Source organism: Pseudocercospora fijiensis (assembly GCF_000340215.1).
Source record: "Pseudocercospora fijiensis CIRAD86 unplaced genomic scaffold MYCFIscaffold_8, whole genome shotgun sequence".
In the NCBI taxonomy this organism is placed as follows: domain Eukaryota; kingdom Fungi; phylum Ascomycota; class Dothideomycetes; order Mycosphaerellales; family Mycosphaerellaceae; genus Pseudocercospora; species Pseudocercospora fijiensis.
In genome coordinates this window covers 1,298,268-1,318,211 of record NW_006921539.1, presented here as the reverse complement: position 1 = coordinate 1,318,211, position 19,944 = coordinate 1,298,268, and the positions used below count along the sequence as shown (strand labels likewise).

Below are 19,944 nucleotides of genomic sequence, written 5' to 3'. Positions count from 1 at the left end.
CTCTTCAAGAAATGAACCGGGTGCACCCGTCCTTTGTACACAGTCCAGATGCCGTCGAGCTCTTGATGACGAAGATCAGCGAAGTTCGAAAAGTCGTAGCCTCGCGTGCCAATTAAGTATGATGCGATGCGCTCCAAAGACGTTAGCTTTCATGGTCGACGTGGAAGAGGAGGTTGACGACCAAGTTCCTTCTCCATTGGCGCAAAAGGGGGTACCATGAACCTGAGAAAGACAGAGCGCTGATTCTGTCTTGGCAAGGCGATCAAAAAGTCTCAACCCCCTTCTCTGGCCACTAGAGCATGGCGCGGCCAAACAGTCCTGGACATCATGGCACAGTCCGCATTACCAGAAATCGTACGGCAAGCTCTGGACCATGGAGGTCACCCGAATGAGTGCTATGCTTTAAGTGGTGAACGTCGAAGAGGCTAGAAGTCATCAGGATGCTTTGTCGACGAGTACGGTGCGAACAACGTCAATGCTCTGGAATCCGAACAAGACCTCGTAAATTTTGAGCTTTGGCGAAATTCGCCATTGGGCACACCTTTGCATGATGCTGCTCGATTTAGCCCGGCGGATGCAGTAAGATTGTTGCTTGCGAAGGGTGCGGACAAGAGTGTCCTCGATTCGGTGGGAAAGACAGCCATGGAGTGGGCGGAGCGCGGGTTTAACGGTTCCAGGGCGGAAAAACATCTAGCTACTCACTAAGCCAAAGTCCGGCTCGATGTCGCTTCGTCATGATAGCACCGACTTCTTCTGGCAGTGAAACTTTGGAGAGCATTCCCTGTCTGGAAAAGGCGCTGCATGCCACACTATGCGTGGGACCGATCTCATGTGCATTCCGCATTTAGTTTAGGTCTGCTGTGACGGAGACGTCTTAGATGAATGACTAATAGCGTCCAGTCTCTCTCCTCCGCCCGCCATTGAGCTGGTCAGCGGCTGAACCCGAGCCAGGTGTACTCATGCGCTTCAGCGGGCTCGAGATGCGACCATTTTCTCGACCTGCTCTGAGCTGATTAGTGCTGACAGCCTTTCTCAGAGGACTTGCTGCATGACTGTAGACGCCAAGACTGCCACCATCTCCTTTCACGGGACTCCGCTCTCTTAGACGCTCGTGGTGTGGTTTGAGCGGCGATGAAAAGTCTGCTGCACTCGTGACACCTGTACTTGGGCGCGAGTAAGATTGCGTTTGAGCGTTGGTGTAGGCGCTTGGCGGTGTGTCGAAGCTCTCCAGTGCTGCAATTTGACCAGAGTCGCGTCGAGATGAAGGCCGTGAGGCGGACAGGTTATGAGGATCGTATTGGATTGCATAGTTCGGGTTTGGATTCGTGGAGAAGGCGCGCTTTACGATTGTAGTTGGCGTATACACATCCACCTCTCGAATCTTGCTGCCGCGTGGTGTTGTTGTGCCGCGAGTCTGAACTCCCACATCACGCACAGGCCTGTTGAGGAAAGGATGCACAAATTTGGTGTCGTACTCGTTCATGACTTCACCATGTACAAGAGCTTGATCCTTGGCTTGCTGCACGAAGGATGACTTCATCAGCCATAGTTGTAAGGAAAGCAGTGCGCTGAATGCGGTTGCGGTGACCACAGTCACAGATGGTCTGGGGTCCATGGCGGCCGGCGGTAGAAGTAGGTAGTATATTAGGACGTGTCCAGGAGAGAAGAGGGTGAACAGAGTCAAATTAAGCTCATTAGGAGCCCAGATGTTTAGCTCCCAGACTTCACGCTCCGCATCTGGATATGCCCGCGATGCTGCTGTTGTAGTTGAGACAACGTGCTGCAGATAGCGGAGAGGCGATGAAGATAGTGGAGAGCTATCGACTCGAACCCGTGTTGCAGATGGCGTAGCTGGCGGCATGTCCACGGGCTGCTCGAAGAGGCGGTATGAGCGTTTCTTGAAGAAGGTCCAGAGAGCATTCAAGCAGGCGACTAAGGTGATCGAGTGCATTATTAGTGCAGCCTAAAACATAGTTAGAGGCAAAGCAGCAAGATGCATCAATTGTATCTGAAGCAGGCTCACCACCCACGCGAACCATCCACTGCCTGCACTACCATCTTCTCCGAAGACATCGTCGCCTCGTTTTGAGGGACCACTCTTGCTTGCGCTTTGTGCGAGTATGAACACGACATGCAGTCCAAAGGCAATCGGCACCACCCAGAGCTTCAACCATTCCTCATATGCATCGTCGTTGAGGTACTCAGAAAGCCACAGCAGGAGGTCGTAGGGATCCAAGTAGGCCTTGATGCGCTCAGAAAGCGGCGCGCGGCGGACGAGGCGTGGCATCTTCGAGGGGTTCGCGCGAATGATCGAGGTGAGTCGAAAGTCATGTGTCGTAGGGATTGTATCCGGCTCCTTCTGCCATCACAAGTCTTTTGACCCGCTCAGGTGAATGTTCTTTGTCGCGTACTTTCATCTGCAAGAGCTTTGGAAGACGTGTAGGGTTCAAAGTTTAGACAGGGTTTAGGCAATTATGTAAGCACGGACAAGGATTGGCTCCCACGCGACGCGTTCTCCTCACTCTCACACTCTCACTACTACACACTCTCACTCACACACTCTCTCACTTTCTCACTCACACACACACTCTCTCTCTGAGATAGTACACAAAGTTCTTCAAAATGGGCCGACGAGACGCTCATATCTCGCCTGCTCATGCAGCATGGACTGCGGCAAAAGCCCGTGCCTCACAGCCACCGGGCATTCGCTCACAACAACCACAGACCAGTATCAAGAGGCATGCCCAAGATCGTTCTGGACAAGCCCATGAAGAGCATGAACAACACGGAATACCACTGTTCGACCTTCCAACGGAGCTACTCCACTCTATCTTTGACTGTCTGGACAAGGCCTCAATCTGTGCTGCCCGAATGACCTGCAAAACTTTGGCCAAAGTTGGCGTTGAATATATACTTGACTCAATCCATGTCGTATACAAGCGAGACAATTTGGCAGAGTTGCTCGAGATTGCTAAGAAACCTGCGATGGCGAAGTGCACCCATTCATTTTGGTTCCAAGCCGATCGTTTTGGTCCTGCTCTGACATTTTCCGAATGGGACAAGGAACGAGACGAACTGAAGCCGTGGAATGAATACAACATATACCATGAACTCCCAGTAGATCAAGAATATGAGAGTTCAGCAGGACGTCGTGCTTTGGACAGTGCGCGTAAACGTTTTGAAAAGCGCAAGAAGGGCAAGCACAGTAAAGCAGCCATCGCAGATGCATACGAACAATACAAAACAACCATAGCGGATCAGAAGAGCATCGTGGACGAACGGTTCGACTATCAATGCTTCTCCGAGCTTTTTGCGGCGTGCCCGAAGCTTACCGATGTAGCAGTCTCCATCGGACACGGTACCTCAGGCTACATAGACAGGGGACGCAAGGCTTTCAAGAACATTATGATGCACCCATACGGCGATATCGATTACCGCGACCAAGGGGTGCATCAGTTCTGGACGGCAGTGGAAGCTTTGCATCATGCGAACCGCCAGCCGCAGCGCCTTTTCCTTGGTGATGTGTCTTACCGTGTCTTCAGGCATACCTGGAATAATGCTCCGACCAAACCCTTGATGGAGAATCTGATGCAAAACCTACGTGAGCTTCGCATTGGCATCTCTATCTATGAGCCATTGCCACCTGACAATGATGCAATGGCTTTGAGAATTGAGTCAGATGTGTACTATCGCAAAGGACTGCTCGCAAAATGGCTTGCGTCTGCTCAACACTTACGTGTGCTCAAGGTCCGCATGTGGGGTACGCGTCTGCAAGCGTCTTATCCAAAAATGGAAGACGCACTGGGTTCCTCAACGTGGCCAAAACTTCGAGAATTGGGCTTGAGCGAGTTTGCAGCGACCGAAGACTATCTGATTGACCTCCTGCTTCGCCACAAAGATTCACTCAGGCGCCTCTCTTTAAGTAACCTGCAACTCTCTGAAGGGGCCTGGGAAGGTGTCTTCGGTCGCGTTGGTGGCAAGCTCTCCAAGCTGCGAAAGGTCAAGCTTCGCAGTTATTTCAGCGATGGCTTCAACGATGGAATGGACTTCGCAGATGAAGGAACGGTCATCAATGGCGAGCGGGACGCCTTTGAGAACCAGCTTTTGCGTGGAGGTGAGCTGGACGATGACTGGTTGGAGCGTGATGGCATGTTTCCAGAAGATCTTGATGACTATGAACCACCCAGCAGAGTCAAGGAGTCAGATGCCGGACACACTACTGACGGTTCGGAGATCTCTTATGGTTCTGACGACTTTGACGGGACGATTTGAAGAGGTCATTTGGTTCCGACGGTCATGATACACGTTCTGCAAACGACATGCTAGTCGGAGCGGTAATGCACAGTTCGTGCTCGGATTTCCGAAGCGGTGAAGAGCAGTGACAAAATCTCATACTTCGACATGAGCTTTGTGGGCGATGACACCTCCTGTGCCTCAGGTCTGGGACCTATTCGAGTTACTGGACCATTCAATGGTTGATCATTCGAAGAAGATCTATGAGCTCAGAGCGATTTGGTTCTTTTGATGCTTAGACAAAGCCAGGCTGATGACCGGTGATTTGTCGCGGTCTCTCAAACAAGAGCATGTCTTTGTGTCTTAGATTGCACGACTTGCAGCATTGTGTCGCACCTGTCGCGCAATCAACGTAGACAGCAGTGCAGTATAGTACTATCTGCAATGCAGCAATAGTACATGCTGGGCTCGGATGTCATTCACTTGCGCTTGTGAAAGATAGCCCCGCCCAAAGAATTGGTGGGAACCTCGAGTGTAACCTCTGCCAAGACTCGAACTCCAACCATCGCCTCGTAACACTAATACGTTATGGCAGACTCGTGGCGCCCGACTAGACTCATCTGGGTTGGCGACGACAGCGGTCTCCCAGGCCCTGACTCAAACATCTTGAGCGGCAGCCTTGTCCCAGTGGGAAACGAGGACATTCGAGACAATACGCACATCCCACCTTGTTTTCAACCCGAACGACTTCAAAGCCTTGCGAAAGATTTAGGAGACAAATGGCTCTTCGACTCGAAACATAGCGCACACCGAGAAGTTCACCAGTCCGTTGTAATCTTCTCGGAGATCGCGCGACTGTCGGGCTGTGAGGCGGAGTATTGGACTTGGCACAAGTTGATCACCACATTGTTGAAGAAAGACGTGGCCTCGAATGACGATATATCGGATCGAACTCTGATCTACTTCTGCTGGACGACCGAGCCGGACATGGGTGTGACGCAAATAGTCTATCGTCTTCTGCAAGAGCTGGGAAATCTGGCAGCAAACGCGAAGCGCGTTAGATGCTTTCCCAATATTCGCGATCTACAAGAGAGCGAGCGGAAGCTTGGAGACATTAAGGCGCTCGACCATATCGCCAACGCAAGTGTATCGCCTGAATACAAGTTCCGGCCGCAGACATGCACGAAAACATTGGAGTGCACACTCAAGGAACCATTCGTTATGAAGAGAACACACTCATCAACATCGACACATGTCAAGCTCGAACCCAAGCAGGACATCTACACATGTCTGCCCTGCCGCGCATCTCATGACCCATGCGCTGCGAACGGAGAGCGTGCTGCGCTCACAACAAATTACAACAAGAAATCGCTTGCAGAGCTGAAGGTCGCGTGCGAGCAGCGTGGCGTCGACACGAGTGATGTTGCCAATCCACGCGCCAAAGCAGAGTATATTGGACTGTTGAGAGACAATTCTATGGCTACCACACTTCCGCCGGTCTCTGGAAAAGATGCATCCGATGCGCGGAAGCACTCCCCTCGATGGTTCCATCAGCAGAACATCGACTCACTCATCAACTTCGGCGAGTTCCGCGTCATCCTCGCCACGCTACCGTCTGCTGATGGTCTTCACGGCCGGAAAGGGCATGTCTTCGAGGCATTCCACACCAAGCCCAGGAAAGACATGACGAACCCCATTGTCAGCGCCATGAGTCGCGTTCCTGACGAGCTGCTGGATCTGGAGCACTGTGGCGCCAAGACATATCGCGACCTCGAACAGTACAGTCTCTGGGTGTTTGAGCAGTTGAGGAAGTATGATGCGCTCCCCGCGAACGATAACAGGCACGCTCCGACGACCCAAGACGATTCATTTCGGGAAATTGACGACAAGGAGAACGTATCGCCAGATCACCCAGGTGAGAAGCAGAAGCGCTCACTCAATGGCGAATCGACTCAACCCCGGAAGTCACGCAAGGTCGACCATGGCGAAGTTGTGCTCATCCATGATTGTTCTTCTGCAAGAGGCGAAAGCATGTTCGAGTCACTTGAAGTGGGTGTACGCTTGGACATTGGAATATCGTCCGCCGCCGACGGTCACAGGTTCTTTGTCAACGAGATCACTCGCTCATGGTATGGAGACCTGATCAGCTACAAGAGTGCGGAGCCGAGGACGAGGATTTGCTGTGCTTTGGCGAAGGCGGGATGTGAGTATTTCTTCCGCAAGGATTAAAGCTGGGTGCGCACCTGTCGAGGAATGGCATAGGTAGTCAGCGTCATCGGAGCACATTGGGCAGATCCACGTATGATTCAAAGCCGGTCTCTCTCAATTACTACTACGATCGCGGTGCCGACTGCAGCCCTTCAATCGCTTAATCCAGGCCAATACTGCTATTGGCTGACTGCAGGGCGCGTTTGTGCACCCCCGAAGTGCCCAGTCGCAGTGCATACAGGCGATGCGGTGCCCTTCACAGCGTTCGTTGATTCATATACCAACTTCACCATGGTCCAGTTCCTCGGTTGGAATCGCTTTCTCAGCCCAACAGTTATGCTAGAAGGAGATGTGGTCTGCGTTGGGTAAGTCAGACCATGACTGCACTTCAGCACAATCATTTCTGACGGTGAAGTACAGACCAAGCGATTCACACGTACCTCTGCCTGTTGAGACCGCTGCATAAACGTTGAGTAAATGGCTATCAGGGAGGTCAATCCATCAGCGACAAATCGAAATGGGATCTCTTCCTGGTCGAGGGCCGCTAGGTACTGCAGATAACGGAATTCCTGGTAGCATAGGGAGGAGAGCATGTCGTAAATAAAACGGCATGACGTCACCTTGGCCATTTTAAAGTGAAGTCTGTCTCACGCCGCTTGCATGTGCGTTCTTGGTGCAACTCCCAATTATTGTAACCTGGCTTGCGCAATTCGGTTCCGCAACGATCCACTGACAAAGCCATACCACAATGGAGAACGCGCTGGCGCCAAGAGATAGCGAATATGACGAGACCACGATCTTGAGCCTTGTCACCGCGCTGTATAAGGCGCTCATCCAGATCGGTGGTATCGAAGAATCGGACGTACTGTGGGCTCCCGCGGAAGGCCACGCGCTCGACTTTTCCTCACTGCAAGACGATGCCAGAATCGACATGCGCGTAGTCTCTCTCATGCAGAAGCTTCCAATCATGAGGATGCACGAGCAGAATCAGATCCTGCCATTGATGTACGCCGTAGATTATCGCGACCCCGATCACCTTGCGATGAGCCGCGATATCGACAAGGCGGAATATTATCAGCCACCATATCGGCTAAACATGGCGAATGCACGTCCATCAGTCATGGTGCTCTTTCGGGCAAGAGGTCGCGATGACTGCACGCTACTTTTGGATGTCGCCGATAGTGAGTGTCTGGCCCGCGCATCACTGTGTTCTCATTTGCTGACCCGCGTCTCCAGACACGGTTCGCGAAATGGATGGCGCGATGTATCCGCCTGATACGTATCTCGATTTACCCACCGAGCACGCGCCTACGTACTTGCACGACATGCTGAACAAGTATGAGGCCGGCTATCTGATTGGAGGAATGAGCGGCGGGCTCGAGTCCATCGGACCCAATGCGAAGGCGAGTTTCAGAGATTCCAAAATGTTCTGTGCCTGCTGACTTCCCACTAGCAGCCATTCCGACGCCTGCATCACCTCCTGGTCGAAGACTACGGCTGGCCGAATGCCTTCAAACGTGACGAGTGGAAGCGCGACGTCCCGAATCTGGTGGATGAAGCTCAGGAAGCCGAAATGGCCCATGGACTACGGGTGGCAGCAGAATTGCGCAGACGGGCGGCCGAGGGCAATGGTAGTGTGGTCATTACAAAAGAGGACGCGTGGATGGATTTGTGATGCCGATAGAATATCGATGCGGCGTTTCCACAGATGGATCAGATTCTGTGACACCCATCTCACATTGCGAGCCTAGATTCCGGGGAGGTGATACTGGTGGCACCAAAAATACAATGCGAGGAAATGGACACAAGATGAGCTGCGGTGTGAAAGGTGAAGCCAGGCCAGGCCAGGCCAGCAAGGTCATTCCGAAACGGACTCAGCTCCGAATCTTGAGACCCCTGAAAACACCGCATGCGTATTATGCAAGAAAGCCGCCAACTGTTCTTAGTCGAAACAGCTCTACATACACTTCATGTTCCTCTGTACATAGTAATCCTCTACCCCAATGGCGCCATCCTCCCGCCTAACTCTCATTCTCCGGCTGACTCTCGCCTTCTACACCGCGCTGGCCGCAGCAGCAGCGGGCGAACAGAAGCCATTGATGGCAGAACGCGGGTACAAAGTCGGCGAGCGCATACCCGTCACATGTCTGAACAGAACCATGTACGCTGCCACTCCCAAGCAAGGGACGCATCCCAACTAACATTACTTCCCTCCCAGCGACACAGGCGAACACATCACCGACGCTTCAGGCCAACTCTCCTACATCCCCGCCTTCACCTGCAACGAAACCGGCCGCCCTCTCGAACTCATCTTCGGCGTCGAAAAGGACATAAACTGCACGATCGACTTCATCGACGACCCATTCTTCCACCTCCTAGAATTCTACGTGCACAACGATGCACCCCTCACCTGTAGAATTCCGACAAAACCTTTGCCTTCTTCGGTTTTGAAAGAGGATTTTGAGAAAGGGACGAAAGACAATACCGATGGACAGGGGAGTTTGAGTGAGATTTATACGCCTTTGATTATTGCTTTGGCCGGCACGTTGCAGCTGAGTCATTTGCATGTTGCGACGCATATGAATGTGTTGGTGCATGCGGTGCCGAAGAGCGTGGAGCCGGGGACGATTGCGGCGGCGATTGCGTATTCTATAAGTCGGGATCCGCCTTTGAGGATTGTGATTGGGGATTCGCTGCCTTTGCAGTTCAGTGTCCGGTGGTATCCTAATACGCTTCTGCCGAGTGGATGGCAGGGCGTTGGAGGGCATTTGACGTTCAGTACGATGGTTTATTGTCTGATCTCTGCGGGAGCCAGTGCGGCGATATGTTTGGCATACTTTAGAGGCGTGGAGCTGCCGAGGAGGCTGAAGAGTCATGGCAAGGATAGATTGGGAGGTATGGAAAGAGGTGGGTTCGGGAGTGGTCTTGGGAGTGGGCTTGGGAGTGGGCTCGGTGGATATGGTATATCCGGGGCCAATGGGTATGGATATGGCATTGGCATTGGCAAGAGGGACTGAAAAGAGCTTTTGCAATCTCAGCAAGATGTGTACATGTATTTCAGCGCGGCGCATGTGGCGTTGTTGTGCCGAGCAATCGGCATTAGGAGTGTGTATGAAGGTGTTTGTCGACGGGGCACATGCCAGCTCGCATAACGAATTCTTGGCACCGATCACGACATCCCAACATCCTATGCTCATGCACTTGTTGGTCGATGGCGCGAGACGAACTTTGCTGCATATCGTTGCATCAAGCGTGGCTGCCATGAGGTGACCGGGCTCCATCGACCATTTGCTTATAAGTATGTATGCCTGCTCCTTATGAGGTACGTGCCTTGTGACGTCTCTGCTACCTATTTCGCGCTCCCGTGAGCGTTCCCTTAGCCATGGCATCGTCTCCAAAGGATGACACTGCACCTCCTAGCGTGCCGAATGACAACAAAGCGTTCGAGACTGTGCAAGAGCAGAGCTCACAAGGCTCACTGAACACTTCCGAGCTTGTCGAAGGAGACTACGGATCTGATCGAAACCATGTCTTTGCCGATGAAAAGGTCGCGGACTACTGGCGAGACGTTTACGAAAAAGCAAAATACGAAGGCCGACACCGATTCGATCCCGACATCACTTGGTCTGCAGATGAAGAGAAGAGGCTGAAGAGAAAGATTGACTTCCGGATCATGACTTGGTGCTGGCTCATGTTCCTCGCTTTGGATTTGAATCGAAGAAACATCAATCGGGGTACGTAACGTAAACGTAAACAACATATCCACCACCCGTCCTAATACTCAACCCCCCTCCAGCCATCTCCGACAACATGCTCACAGACCTCCACATGAACACCAACGACTTCAACTCCGGCCAAACAATCTTCCTCGTCTCCTTCCTCGCCGCCGAACTCCCCTCAGGCCTAATCTCCAAAAAACTCGGCCCGGACATCTGGATCCCCTTCATAATCACAAGCTGGTCAATCATCTCCGCCGCCCAAGCCGGTCTCCAAACCAAAAAAGGCTACTACGCCTGCCGCTGTCTCATAGGCCTCTTAATGGGGGGGTTCATCCCCGACACGGTCCTCTACATCACCTACTGGTACAAAGCCAAAGAACTCCCCATCCGCCTCTCCTGGTTCTGGACCGTGCTTTCCACCTGCAATATCCTGGGCTCCCTCCTCGCAGCCGGGATCCTCCAAATGCGCGGCCTTCAGGGCTGGGCGGGCTGGCAATGGCTCTTCCTCATCGAAGGCAGTATAACAGCCTGCATCGGTCTCGCGTCCTGGGGTCTAATGCCCGCCTCCATCACCCAAACCCGCGGCTGGATCCGAGGCAAAAAAGGCTGGTTCACCGAACGCGAAGAGAAAATTTTGGTCAACAGACTCCTGCGCGACGATCCCAGTAAAGGAGATATGAACAACCGCCAAGCCGTCACCCTGCAACGTTTGTGGAAATGTCTGAAAGATTACGATCTGTGGCCTTTATACCTCGTCGGACTGACGACTTACGTGCCGCCTCAACCCGCGAATACTTATATCTCGTACATTCTCCGACAAATGGGTTGGAGCACGTTTAACGCGAATCTTCTTACGATTCCTTCGCAGTTCATGTTCGGGGTGAATTTGTTGATTATCAGTAAAGTTTCCGAATACTTCAACGAACGAGCGCTGGTGTCTTTGACGTCGAATCTTTGGATCTTGCCCTTCTTGGCGGCGCTTGTGGCTTTGGGGTCTGGAGTTTCGGACTGGGTTCGATATGGACTGTTGACGGGTCTGTTGTCGTATCCGTATTGCCATGCGATTCTGGTGGCGTGGAATTCCAGGAATTCGAATAGTGTCCGGACGCGGGCGGTTTCTGCTGCGCTTTATAATATGATGGTTCAGGCGGGGAATATCATTGGGACGAATATCTATCGGGATGATGATCGGCCGTATTATATTCGAGGGAATAGGATTTTGTTGGGGTTTTGTTGTTTCAATGTTGTTTTGTTTGTTGCGGTGAAGTACTATTATGTTAGGAGGAATAAGAGGAGGGAAGAGGCTTGGGCGAAACTCACGGGTGAGGAGAAGGTGGATTATGTGAGGAATACGGAGGATGAGGGTGCGAAGAGATTGGATTTTAGATTTGCGCATTAGATTTGCAGGTGTGTGTCCTACAATCAGTGTATTGAGACCACAGATCCCGCTCTCATGATCGCTGCGACTTCGTCGTCGATAAGAGGACCCGTGTATTGCTTCTTGCCACCGATGTAGTACCAGACCGCACTAAGGATCATGACACCGCCAGTCACGACGACGGAATAGTTCATAGTCGATGCCGAGACTGGTGTCGAGGGTGGCCATACACTCCAGAAAATCACGAAGAGCATATAACAGCATGCGTAGACGTTGTTCGCAATGCCCAGCCAACCAGGCAAATGCCACGGTCCCCAGACGAGAGGTGTCTGAGCGAGATCGAGATCTTCAGCCCCAGTATCGGCGCCATCCTTGGATACCTCGGGGAACTTTTCGATGCCCTCATGCATGGTCTGAGTGGCTGCGTGCGTCTGGCTACCGTGAGGTAGGAGTTGGCCTTTGAGGCGACGGTAGAGCAGGAACGATGCGGGCAGAAGATACGAGCCATAGAATCCGGTAATAGTCAAAGAGATGACGTCGTTGAATGCAGTGTATGAGCCAATGTAGATAAGTGCGAGAAGGGCGGCGATTGTGGTGCAAACTAAGACAGCAATGACGGGAATCTTGGTCTTGCGGTCTACTCGTTCCATGTATTTGGAGAACGGCAAGCCGCGATCTCGGGCGAAGGACCAGGTCATGCGGGAGGCCGTCGTGGTAATGCCGATAGCACAGGACCAGGTGAGCGCGAGGACAACGGCTGTCATTACAGTAGCTCCAGCAATGTTCTGCACGCTGTTGTAGAAGATCTGGATGAATGGGTAGCCGGTCTTGGTGTTGAGTACGGAGTCGACATCTCCCAGACAGTACAGAATTGTTACCATCATAACGAAGCCAACGGCGCCGTTGATGAGCATAGCGCCGAGAATGGCTCGCGGAATGTTCTTGGCCGCGTTCGAGACTTCTTCTGCCAGGTGGACGGAGGCATCTGCGCCGACAAAGGTGGCCACGTTGCCGAGGAAGCCTACACAATACGAGAGTCCTTGCGTTGGCCAGCCTCCTTGGTTGAGAGACGTGAGCCAGACGGTGTGACTTGGGGTAATTGTTGGTGTCATGACCCAGAGGGTTGTGACGATTGCCACGAAGCCTGCCAAGTGGAAGACCAGAATGAAGACCTCGAATTTGGGCAGCAAATTCGGAATGGCTACATTGACAAAAATGCAAGCGACGATAACTGCCCATGTCAAGAGTGTTCCTTGCCACATCTTCGCCTCGTAGTCGGAGTGATCAAGGACGATGACGCCCTGAAGCATAAGACCAGCGAAGAGTGTCTCCGTTGCTACTGTAGCAATCCAGGCCAATGTGGTCAGCCATCCGACAACATAGCTTGACACGGTCTTCCATTTCGGCGGAGCGAGCATGTAGACCCAGTCTGTCGTCGATCAGTCAAGTCACATGTGGTTATGGTGAGAAACTTACAATACTGGCCACCAGCGATAGGTGCAAGGGAAGCCAATTCAGAAATCACAGTATACACAGACATGGTCGAAGTCCATGCGATGATATAGCCATAGACTGCGCCGCCCGGTCCTCCGTTCTCGAAAGGCTCGCTAAACAATGCAAGAACCGTCTCCCACGTAATCAGTTCGCAAACAGCAAAGCCAAACAGGGTGACAAGGCCGAAACGACGTTTGAGCACTTGCTTCTTTCCGAGCAATGCCAGTGCCGCACTGTCGGTGCTCTCGCGGTCGGTGATTTGGCCAGACATGATTGTTGAAACCGGTATAGTTGGTCGTGAGGAATCTGCTGCGTTTGAGGGTATGTTGCTTGTGGGCGATCTACCGAAGAGCTTTGAGCAGTAGACAGAAGAATGCGCAAACGAACTCCATTGACGGCGAGCGCCTACAGTGTAAGTGGTGATGGCCACGCAGTGTCAGGTGTAGAGGAAGAGAGCAGTTTTCTCTGACGACGACAGGTGAGGCGCTAATTGAGGTTAGACTTCGAAGATGGGTGGAGCTGCGGACCTCGAAGGAAGCGACGATGGAACTCTATCCTGCACTCCCCTTCAATCCATCTGCGTCGATATCGCGTGACCAGGATGGCCTTGCTCGTGAATGGCTCATACTGGGCCTGGAGCATTCGGTATTCCTCACACATTCTTTATGTGTTCACTCTGTTCGTGAGCGTAGCCTCGGGCATTCCAGCGTAGCCAGAGAAGTCGTTCGAGTGGCAGATCGGCCGCTTCTCAGCAGCTGCTGTACGACTGGTGTGAGCAGAGGGGCGAGCTAATAGAATGGCCCGGTTCGCTTGACCAGACTGAACGATACAGCGTCGAAGTGTCTCCTGGAGGAGGTGAAGGGAATGATATCGGCAAGCTTTACCAAGAAGTATGGCTGCATGCTTGGGTAGAAGATTTGCATGCTTGGTGACGCCACCCCTTCACGTGGCAGCCAGGGTGTCGGGGGTCGTGGAGAAAACATTGCAAGGTCAACAAACACCGCCATTTTTTTGAAGATCAATATCAGTCCAACTGCTTATACTGGACTGCGGTTCTCTACCAAACTAGCACGGTGGCCACCTTGATCCTCTGATATCGCATCGCATGGAACTCCTCACTTCCCATGCTGGCCGCGCTCTGCTGGCGCCCGCCAATGATGCAACCCTTCGTAAACTCCAGAAACTCAATGCCTCATGCTAATCGAAAGCATCACGCAATACATCCTCTGCTCGGCATCGCCTATCGCCTACTTATCAGGACAATTGAACGAGTTCTGCTCCGCGACCATCGGGTAGAACTTGTTCAGCTCATCGCTCAGATCTCCGCCTTGACCGACGATATTGTTGAAGTGCAAAATCGTGCGGTCGCTATAGGCATCGGCCGAGCACTTCCACATCGAGATGGCTCCGGTGCGGTGCTCGAGCTCCCAGAAGATGTTGGTGCACTGGTCCTGCAGACCGTCGCCGCCGTTGAACTCGTGGCCTTCCTAGAGTCTGCGGTCAGCGTCGTCGGTCGACTTCTAGCGGTGCAATGAATGACTTACGGAATAGGCGTAGCCGATGTGGACGTTGTAGGAGATGACGAGAGCGCCGTTCTGCTTGGCCCAGCAGCCCATGCAGAGGTAGCAGAGGCCCTCGTCTGGGTCTGGTCCCATCTCGCGGGCGATGTCGAGGGTCTGGTTGGGATCGAGGGCGCTCTCAGGGATGAGACCGACACCACCGGTGTCGAGGGCGTTGATCACAGCGGCGCCGATGAGGGCAGCGGTGGCAAGGATGGAGCGCATGTTGATGGTGGATATTTGGGACTGTCCTCGAGTTAGCGCCGCTCGCGTCAGGGCGAATCAATTTCTTACAGCGCGTCTGAGAAAGGTTGCTTGAATGGGTGGATGGGTTGATGGATGGATTGTATGCAATGAAGGTGGTTGCGAATGCTCGAGTGTGGGGGTTTCGTGCAGTCAAAGTGGAATGGAAAAGGGAAGGGACGCCGAACGATTCAATAGTCCGGCGGGAAGAGCACGGACGGCAAATTGATCACACGCCAAGCAATCACGAGCTGCGGGTGAAGGCGAACAAAATTCATTCATGCGTCGTCACGGAAACCACATTCACTCCGATGAGGAGCATGGAAGAGAAGATTGAGAAGGAACGAAGCTATCATAGAAGAAGAAAGCCAAGCGATCAACCATACTCCACGCAGCCGCAGAAGGACATAGAGCTGTGACGTTGTGTATTGATCTACCATAATGTGGATTCTCATGCTAAGAGGAAGAAACGCGTCCGCCCTTCTCTTCAGCATCTCGAACTGACGTCCTGCGTGGCTTAAGGTGAGAACCATGGAGCAAGATTTATGCTCCCCTAGATCTGGTAAACTTGAATGATCTACCTCAGTCTGCTATGAACCAAAGACATCAGTCCTTCAGACGTGGCTTCACTTCCGTTTGAGTCAGCTTCAGATTTGCCATCCGCCTCACTTGAGACTGCGCTGTCGCGCACTATATCTTGCCTCGACTTTTCCATCTTCCTTTCTTCCAACTTACACCAAACAGACATCCTCCAACACACTCGACACACAACCTCAACCAACACCAAAGCCTCCAACCACAGTGTACTTAACCCTGAAAAGCACACCAACGTGGCCGCCAGTACTAACCACCCTCCAGCGACCACCATGCATCTCTCCAAGCTCCTCACCCCAACTCTCGCCATCCTAGCATCTGCCCAGAGCCCAGGCAATCTCCCCATGAACACGATGCACATCATGTGCCGCAGCGGCGCAGGAGGATCGCTTGGCACTCTCTACACCGCACAAGTCGGATTCGTAAGTCCAGCTCCCCACAAAACTTCGAACTTCACAGTAACTGACATTTCTACTCTCATTAGCCATACAAGCAAGGCAGTGGCTGCGCTGCAATCCTCGACACCATCAAGGAGCACATCACCGTTCCGATGCAGGACTACCGTTGCGTGGACGATGGGTTTGGTGATACGTTTCTGAGCTTCTCGACGGAGGATGGGCAGCAGAGTTCGTTCTCGGGTGCGCTGTGGGAGGCTTTTCCGGATGAGCGGTGCTGCACGGGTTGCGATAAGCCTTTGGTTGGATGAAGGGGGGGGGGGAATATTTTCGAGGTTGAGGGGATATGACTGCGATACGATGCGGTGCCATGGCCTGGATGCATGAAAGAAAAACGGGGGTTTTCTGGTTGGTTGGAAGGGTGAGGAAGATTAGCGAGCGGGAGGTGGATGAGACAATTCAATACCTACTATGCGATGCTTACGGAGTGGAGACTTTTTTGCTGCTGTTTTCATGTGTCTTGAGAAAAGGTTTCTCGTGATAGTTGGCGTTGATTACTCCAGGTGAAGTCAAGAATTGCCTGCAGTTGGCATGGTGCAAGCATGCGACGGCTATTGCGGAGATCTACAAAGCAGGTTTCCGGCAGTGTCTTCCGATGACAGAATCGTAGACTCTTCCGCGGGATCGAGCGCTGGTGTCGATAAACTTGGCAATGTTTGAGCAGTACCTCTCGTGCACCGGGAATAATTATATGCAGGGCCTCAGCGCGCGGTCTGGAGTGCAGCATGTGATGTTGGTTCTCGGCGAAGTGGCGTTGGAGCTAGCAGATTGGCTCGCAAGTGCAGGTGCAGCGAAAGGCACGTATGAGAAATGGCAGAAAGGTCATTCTGGCTTGTGACAGAGCATATTTGGTGGCATCTCGCTCTTCTCTCCCTGCTTCTGCTGCTCATCGGCAAAGCATCGGTGTTGAATGAGCCGAATTCGAAACGCTCGGGCTTTGAATTGCGTGGTCGTTCTACAGACCGGAAGGCACCTCCGATGTTTGTACAAACCGCTAGCTGTGAGTGAATGAAAAACAAAGAACTGGAGGCTGACTTCGGCCGACACGCAATTGGCTGCTGCGTCTCCACAGGCGAACATGGCGGCGGCAATGGCATGTGAGAAGCGATCACGAGACGACAAGGCCGAGGTCTGTCTGTGGTCAGCGGACTGCAGCGCAGCACAGAACTCGCCTTCACATGCGAGCGAATAGAATATTAATTGCTCCCCTGCACCAGCAATATAATGTGCTGAGACGGCAGTCGTGCTTGCCATCTCACATTATTCTGCTTGTCCTCGTCTCCCATCATCACCTTCCCAATTGATTTGCCGTGCCGCTGGTTGCCACGAGCATCCGCATCTAGTTGATCCAAGAGCCGCGCCTTCGACACGACAGATTCCTCGGCTCTTTCTCCACAAGCTTCACAAGCACATCCCGAGCGACGTCCCCCACCACCACTCGCTTGTTTTGTTTCTTCTTCTTCTTCTGCTTCTTCTTCCCTTCCACTACATAGCATATTCATTGCACACACATCCCCGCCATCATGCCTGAGAGAGTCATTGTCGTCGGCGCCGGCCGTAAGTCCATCGCGCAACGGAATGCAGGGCATCGGCTGACGAAAGCCCAGTTTCCGGCCTGAGCGCCGCCCACACAATCTACCTGAACGGCGGCAATGTGCTGCTGCTCGACAAGAACAGTATGCAAAGCGGAAGTTGCCTTGAAAAGTGGGCTTGCTGACCATTTCCACAGACTTCATGGGTGGCAACTCCACCAAGGCCACATCCGGTATCAACGGTGCTTTGACCCGCACACAGGTCGATCTCGGCATCAAGGACAGCGTAAAGCAATTCTACGACGACACATTGAAGTCCGCACGAGACAAGGCCCGACCAGATCTCATCAAAGTCCTCACATACCAGTCCGCATCCGCTGTCGAATGGCTGCAGGACATCTTCAACCTCGATCTTACTCTCGTCTCGCGATTAGGGTACGTACTGGCCAACTTCCTTGTCACCGACATTTCACGTCTAACAGCTGCACAGTGGCCACTCCTACGAGCGAACCCACCGTGGCCACGATGCCAAATTCCCCGGTATGGCTATCACATATGCCCTCATGCAGCGATGGGAAGAGCTCTGCGAGAATGAGCCCGAGCGCGTCGAGCTGATCAAGAAGGCGAATGTCAAGAAGATCAATATGGACGGCAAAAGGGCCATCGGTGTGACATACGAGCTGAATGGCGAGGAGTACACCGTCAACGGACCAGTCGTGCTCGCCACTGGTGGTTACGCTGCCGACTTCACAGAGACCTCGCTCCTCAAGAAGCACAGGCCCGATACCTTCGATCTTTCCACCACAAACGGCAACCACGCCACTGGAGACGGTCACAAGATGTTGATGAGCATTGGCGCAAATGACATTGATATGGACAAGTGCAAGTGCATCCAACTGGTTTGGTCGACCCGAAGGACCCAACTGCGAAGACCAAGTTCTTGGCCGCTGAGGCTCTCCGTGGCGAGGGTGGTCTTTTGCTCAACAGCAAAGGCGAGCGATTCGTCGACGAGCTGCAGCACCGTGACTTTGTTTCCAACGAGATGTGGAAGCAGAAGGAGCAGGGCAACTGGCCAATCAGACTCGTACTCAACAGCAAGGCATCCAACACTCTCGACTTCCACACTCGCCACTACTCTGGACGGGGTCTCATGAAGAAGATGACGGGCGCTGAGCTCGCAAAGGAGATTGGCTGTGGCGAGAAGAAGCTCAACGAGACCTTCACCGCGTACAACAAGTACGCTAACGGCGAGGAGAAGGACCCATTCAAGAAGAAGTTCTTCCACAACTTCCCAGTCGAGGTCAACGACGACTTCCACGTTGCACAGATGGAGCCAGTGCTCCACTTCACCATGGGCGGTATCGAGATCAATGACAAGTCTGAGGTGCTCGGCAAGGACGGCAAGCCATTTGACGGTCTGTTCATTTGCGGTGAACTGGCTGGTGGTGTCCACGGTGCCAACCGTCTCGGTGGTTCCTCGCTCCTCGGATGTGTCGTCTACGGCCGTGTCGCAGGTTCAAGTTCAAGCAAGTACCTCTTCCAGCAAGTCCTCGCTGGTGGCGCAAGCACTGCTGCTCAGCGTGCCGGCCAAATCAGCCTTCACATCGACCCAAGCCAGCCAGGCAAGATCTCCGTGGAATGGGGTTCAGGATCTGGTGTTGGCGCTTCATCAGGATCGTCGATACAGCAGCAAGGTCAGGTATCTGCAGCCCCAGTCATGGGTGGCTCAAAGGACTCTAAGGACCCAGGCCAAGTCACCAAGCCCAACGATATCAAGGACTTCAAAATTCCAGAGCAGGAATACTCGCTTGAGGAGGTCGCAAAGCACAACAAGAAGGACGATCTTTGGATCGCCGTCAAGGGCATCGTCATGAATGTAACTGACTGGGTAGACGAGCACCCAGGTGGCCCACAAGCACTTTTCTCGCACATGGGCAAGGACGCATCAGAGGAGTTCGAGATGATGCATGACGACGAGGTTATTCCAAAGTACGCAGCAGGCATCGTGATCGGAAAGGTAAAGGGACAGGATGTGACGCTCGAGTACTAGAGAGAACGGAGCATATGACCAATGAAGGAAGCTAGGCGCTAAGGGATTTTTTTTTTGAAGAAGATTTCCAAAGATGTGACTTCTTTTTGAAAGAGATAGCTTGTATACCTGTGTATAGTCATGTTCCAGTCAACGGCTTTGAAAGACTTTTAGTCGCTTTTCTATGTCGCCATCCTAAAACCTGCTTCGAAGTAGCGATTGCGATAACCAAAGCTTTCCGCTCAAGAGATTGATCCCAACGCAAACAACCTCGATGTAAACCTTCGTGTCGTGACTGTCGTCACCCACGCTCGCATCCTTAATGGCTAGTTTCGACTAGAATGCCGCGATATACTCAATCTTCGTCCTCGGCCTATCTCTTCCTTTCCATCATGGATCCTCTTCATCAATCTTACAACCCCGAATTCCGAGCTCATATTATCGTATGAGCGCGAGAGATCATATCGTAGATTGCACGATACGATACGATTGAAGGGATA

The 19,944-nt window shown here is 52.7% G+C and overlaps 9 protein-coding genes across 9 annotated transcripts; 6 read left to right on the top strand and 3 right to left on the bottom strand.

The window, feature by feature from the left end:
• Positions 1-886: 886 nt before the first annotated feature.
• MYCFIDRAFT_156582 (uncharacterized protein) lies at positions 887-2,406 on the bottom strand (the record flags this gene model as incomplete). The annotated part of the gene is made up of 3 exons (XM_007931853.1): positions 2,024-2,406; positions 1,159-1,963; positions 887-1,098 (listed from the first exon to the last, which is right to left on the bottom strand). The coding sequence occupies exons 1-3, from the start codon at positions 2,285-2,287 to the stop codon at positions 887-889; spliced, it is 1,281 nt and encodes a 426-aa protein (XP_007930044.1). The 5' UTR covers positions 2,288-2,406.
• Positions 2,407-2,622: 216 nt separating this feature from the next.
• Positions 2,623-6,907, top strand: MYCFIDRAFT_199095 (uncharacterized protein; the record flags this gene model as incomplete). The annotated part of the gene is made up of 5 exons (XM_007931852.1): positions 2,623-3,760; positions 3,944-4,225; positions 4,829-6,436; positions 6,638-6,806; positions 6,862-6,907. The coding sequence occupies 5 exons, from the start codon at positions 2,623-2,625 to the stop codon at positions 6,905-6,907; spliced, it is 3,243 nt and encodes a 1,080-aa protein (XP_007930043.1).
• A 282-nt stretch (positions 6,908-7,189) lies between these two features.
• Positions 7,190-8,116, top strand: MYCFIDRAFT_79614 (uncharacterized protein; the record flags this gene model as incomplete). Its single annotated transcript, XM_007931851.1, has 3 exons — positions 7,190-7,622; positions 7,643-7,647; positions 7,895-8,116. The coding sequence occupies 3 exons, from the start codon at positions 7,190-7,192 to the stop codon at positions 8,114-8,116; spliced, it is 660 nt and encodes a 219-aa protein (XP_007930042.1).
• Positions 8,117-8,455: 339 nt separating this feature from the next.
• Positions 8,456-9,609, top strand: MYCFIDRAFT_167160 (uncharacterized protein). Its single transcript, XM_007931850.1, has 2 exons — positions 8,456-8,602; positions 8,660-9,609. The coding sequence occupies exons 1-2, from the start codon at positions 8,541-8,543 to the stop codon at positions 9,456-9,458; spliced, it is 861 nt and encodes a 286-aa protein (XP_007930041.1). The 5' UTR covers positions 8,456-8,540; the 3' UTR covers positions 9,459-9,609.
• Positions 9,610-9,823: 214 nt separating this feature from the next.
• MYCFIDRAFT_79616 (uncharacterized protein) lies at positions 9,824-11,559 on the top strand (the record flags this gene model as incomplete). The annotated part of the gene is made up of 2 exons (XM_007931849.1): positions 9,824-10,175; positions 10,238-11,559. The coding sequence occupies 2 exons, from the start codon at positions 9,824-9,826 to the stop codon at positions 11,557-11,559; spliced, it is 1,674 nt and encodes a 557-aa protein (XP_007930040.1).
• On the bottom strand, positions 11,527-13,453 carry MYCFIDRAFT_216391 (uncharacterized protein). The gene is made up of 2 exons (XM_007931848.1): positions 13,015-13,453; positions 11,527-12,967 (listed from the first exon to the last, which is right to left on the bottom strand). The coding sequence occupies exons 1-2, from the start codon at positions 13,301-13,303 to the stop codon at positions 11,583-11,585; spliced, it is 1,674 nt and encodes a 557-aa protein (XP_007930039.1). The 5' UTR covers positions 13,304-13,453; the 3' UTR covers positions 11,527-11,582.
• Positions 13,454-14,279: 826 nt separating this feature from the next.
• On the bottom strand, positions 14,280-14,816 carry MYCFIDRAFT_79619 (uncharacterized protein; the record flags this gene model as incomplete). Its single annotated transcript, XM_007931847.1, has 2 exons — positions 14,280-14,519; positions 14,577-14,816. The coding sequence occupies 2 exons, from the start codon at positions 14,814-14,816 to the stop codon at positions 14,280-14,282; spliced, it is 480 nt and encodes a 159-aa protein (XP_007930038.1).
• An 884-nt stretch (positions 14,817-15,700) lies between these two features.
• On the top strand, positions 15,701-16,134 carry MYCFIDRAFT_199090 (uncharacterized protein; the record flags this gene model as incomplete). Its single annotated transcript, XM_007931846.1, has 2 exons — positions 15,701-15,850; positions 15,913-16,134. 2 exons carry the CDS (start codon positions 15,701-15,703, stop codon positions 16,132-16,134), a joined length of 372 nt encoding a protein of 123 aa, XP_007930037.1.
• A 988-nt stretch (positions 16,135-17,122) lies between these two features.
• On the top strand, positions 17,123-19,636 carry MYCFIDRAFT_212181 (uncharacterized protein). The gene is made up of 5 exons (XM_007931845.1): positions 17,123-17,440; positions 17,491-17,559; positions 17,613-17,850; positions 17,906-18,246; positions 18,297-19,636. Exons 1-5 carry the CDS (start codon positions 17,407-17,409, stop codon positions 19,463-19,465), a joined length of 1,851 nt encoding a protein of 616 aa, XP_007930036.1. The 5' UTR covers positions 17,123-17,406; the 3' UTR covers positions 19,466-19,636.
• The last annotated feature ends 308 nt before the right edge of the window (positions 19,637-19,944 follow it).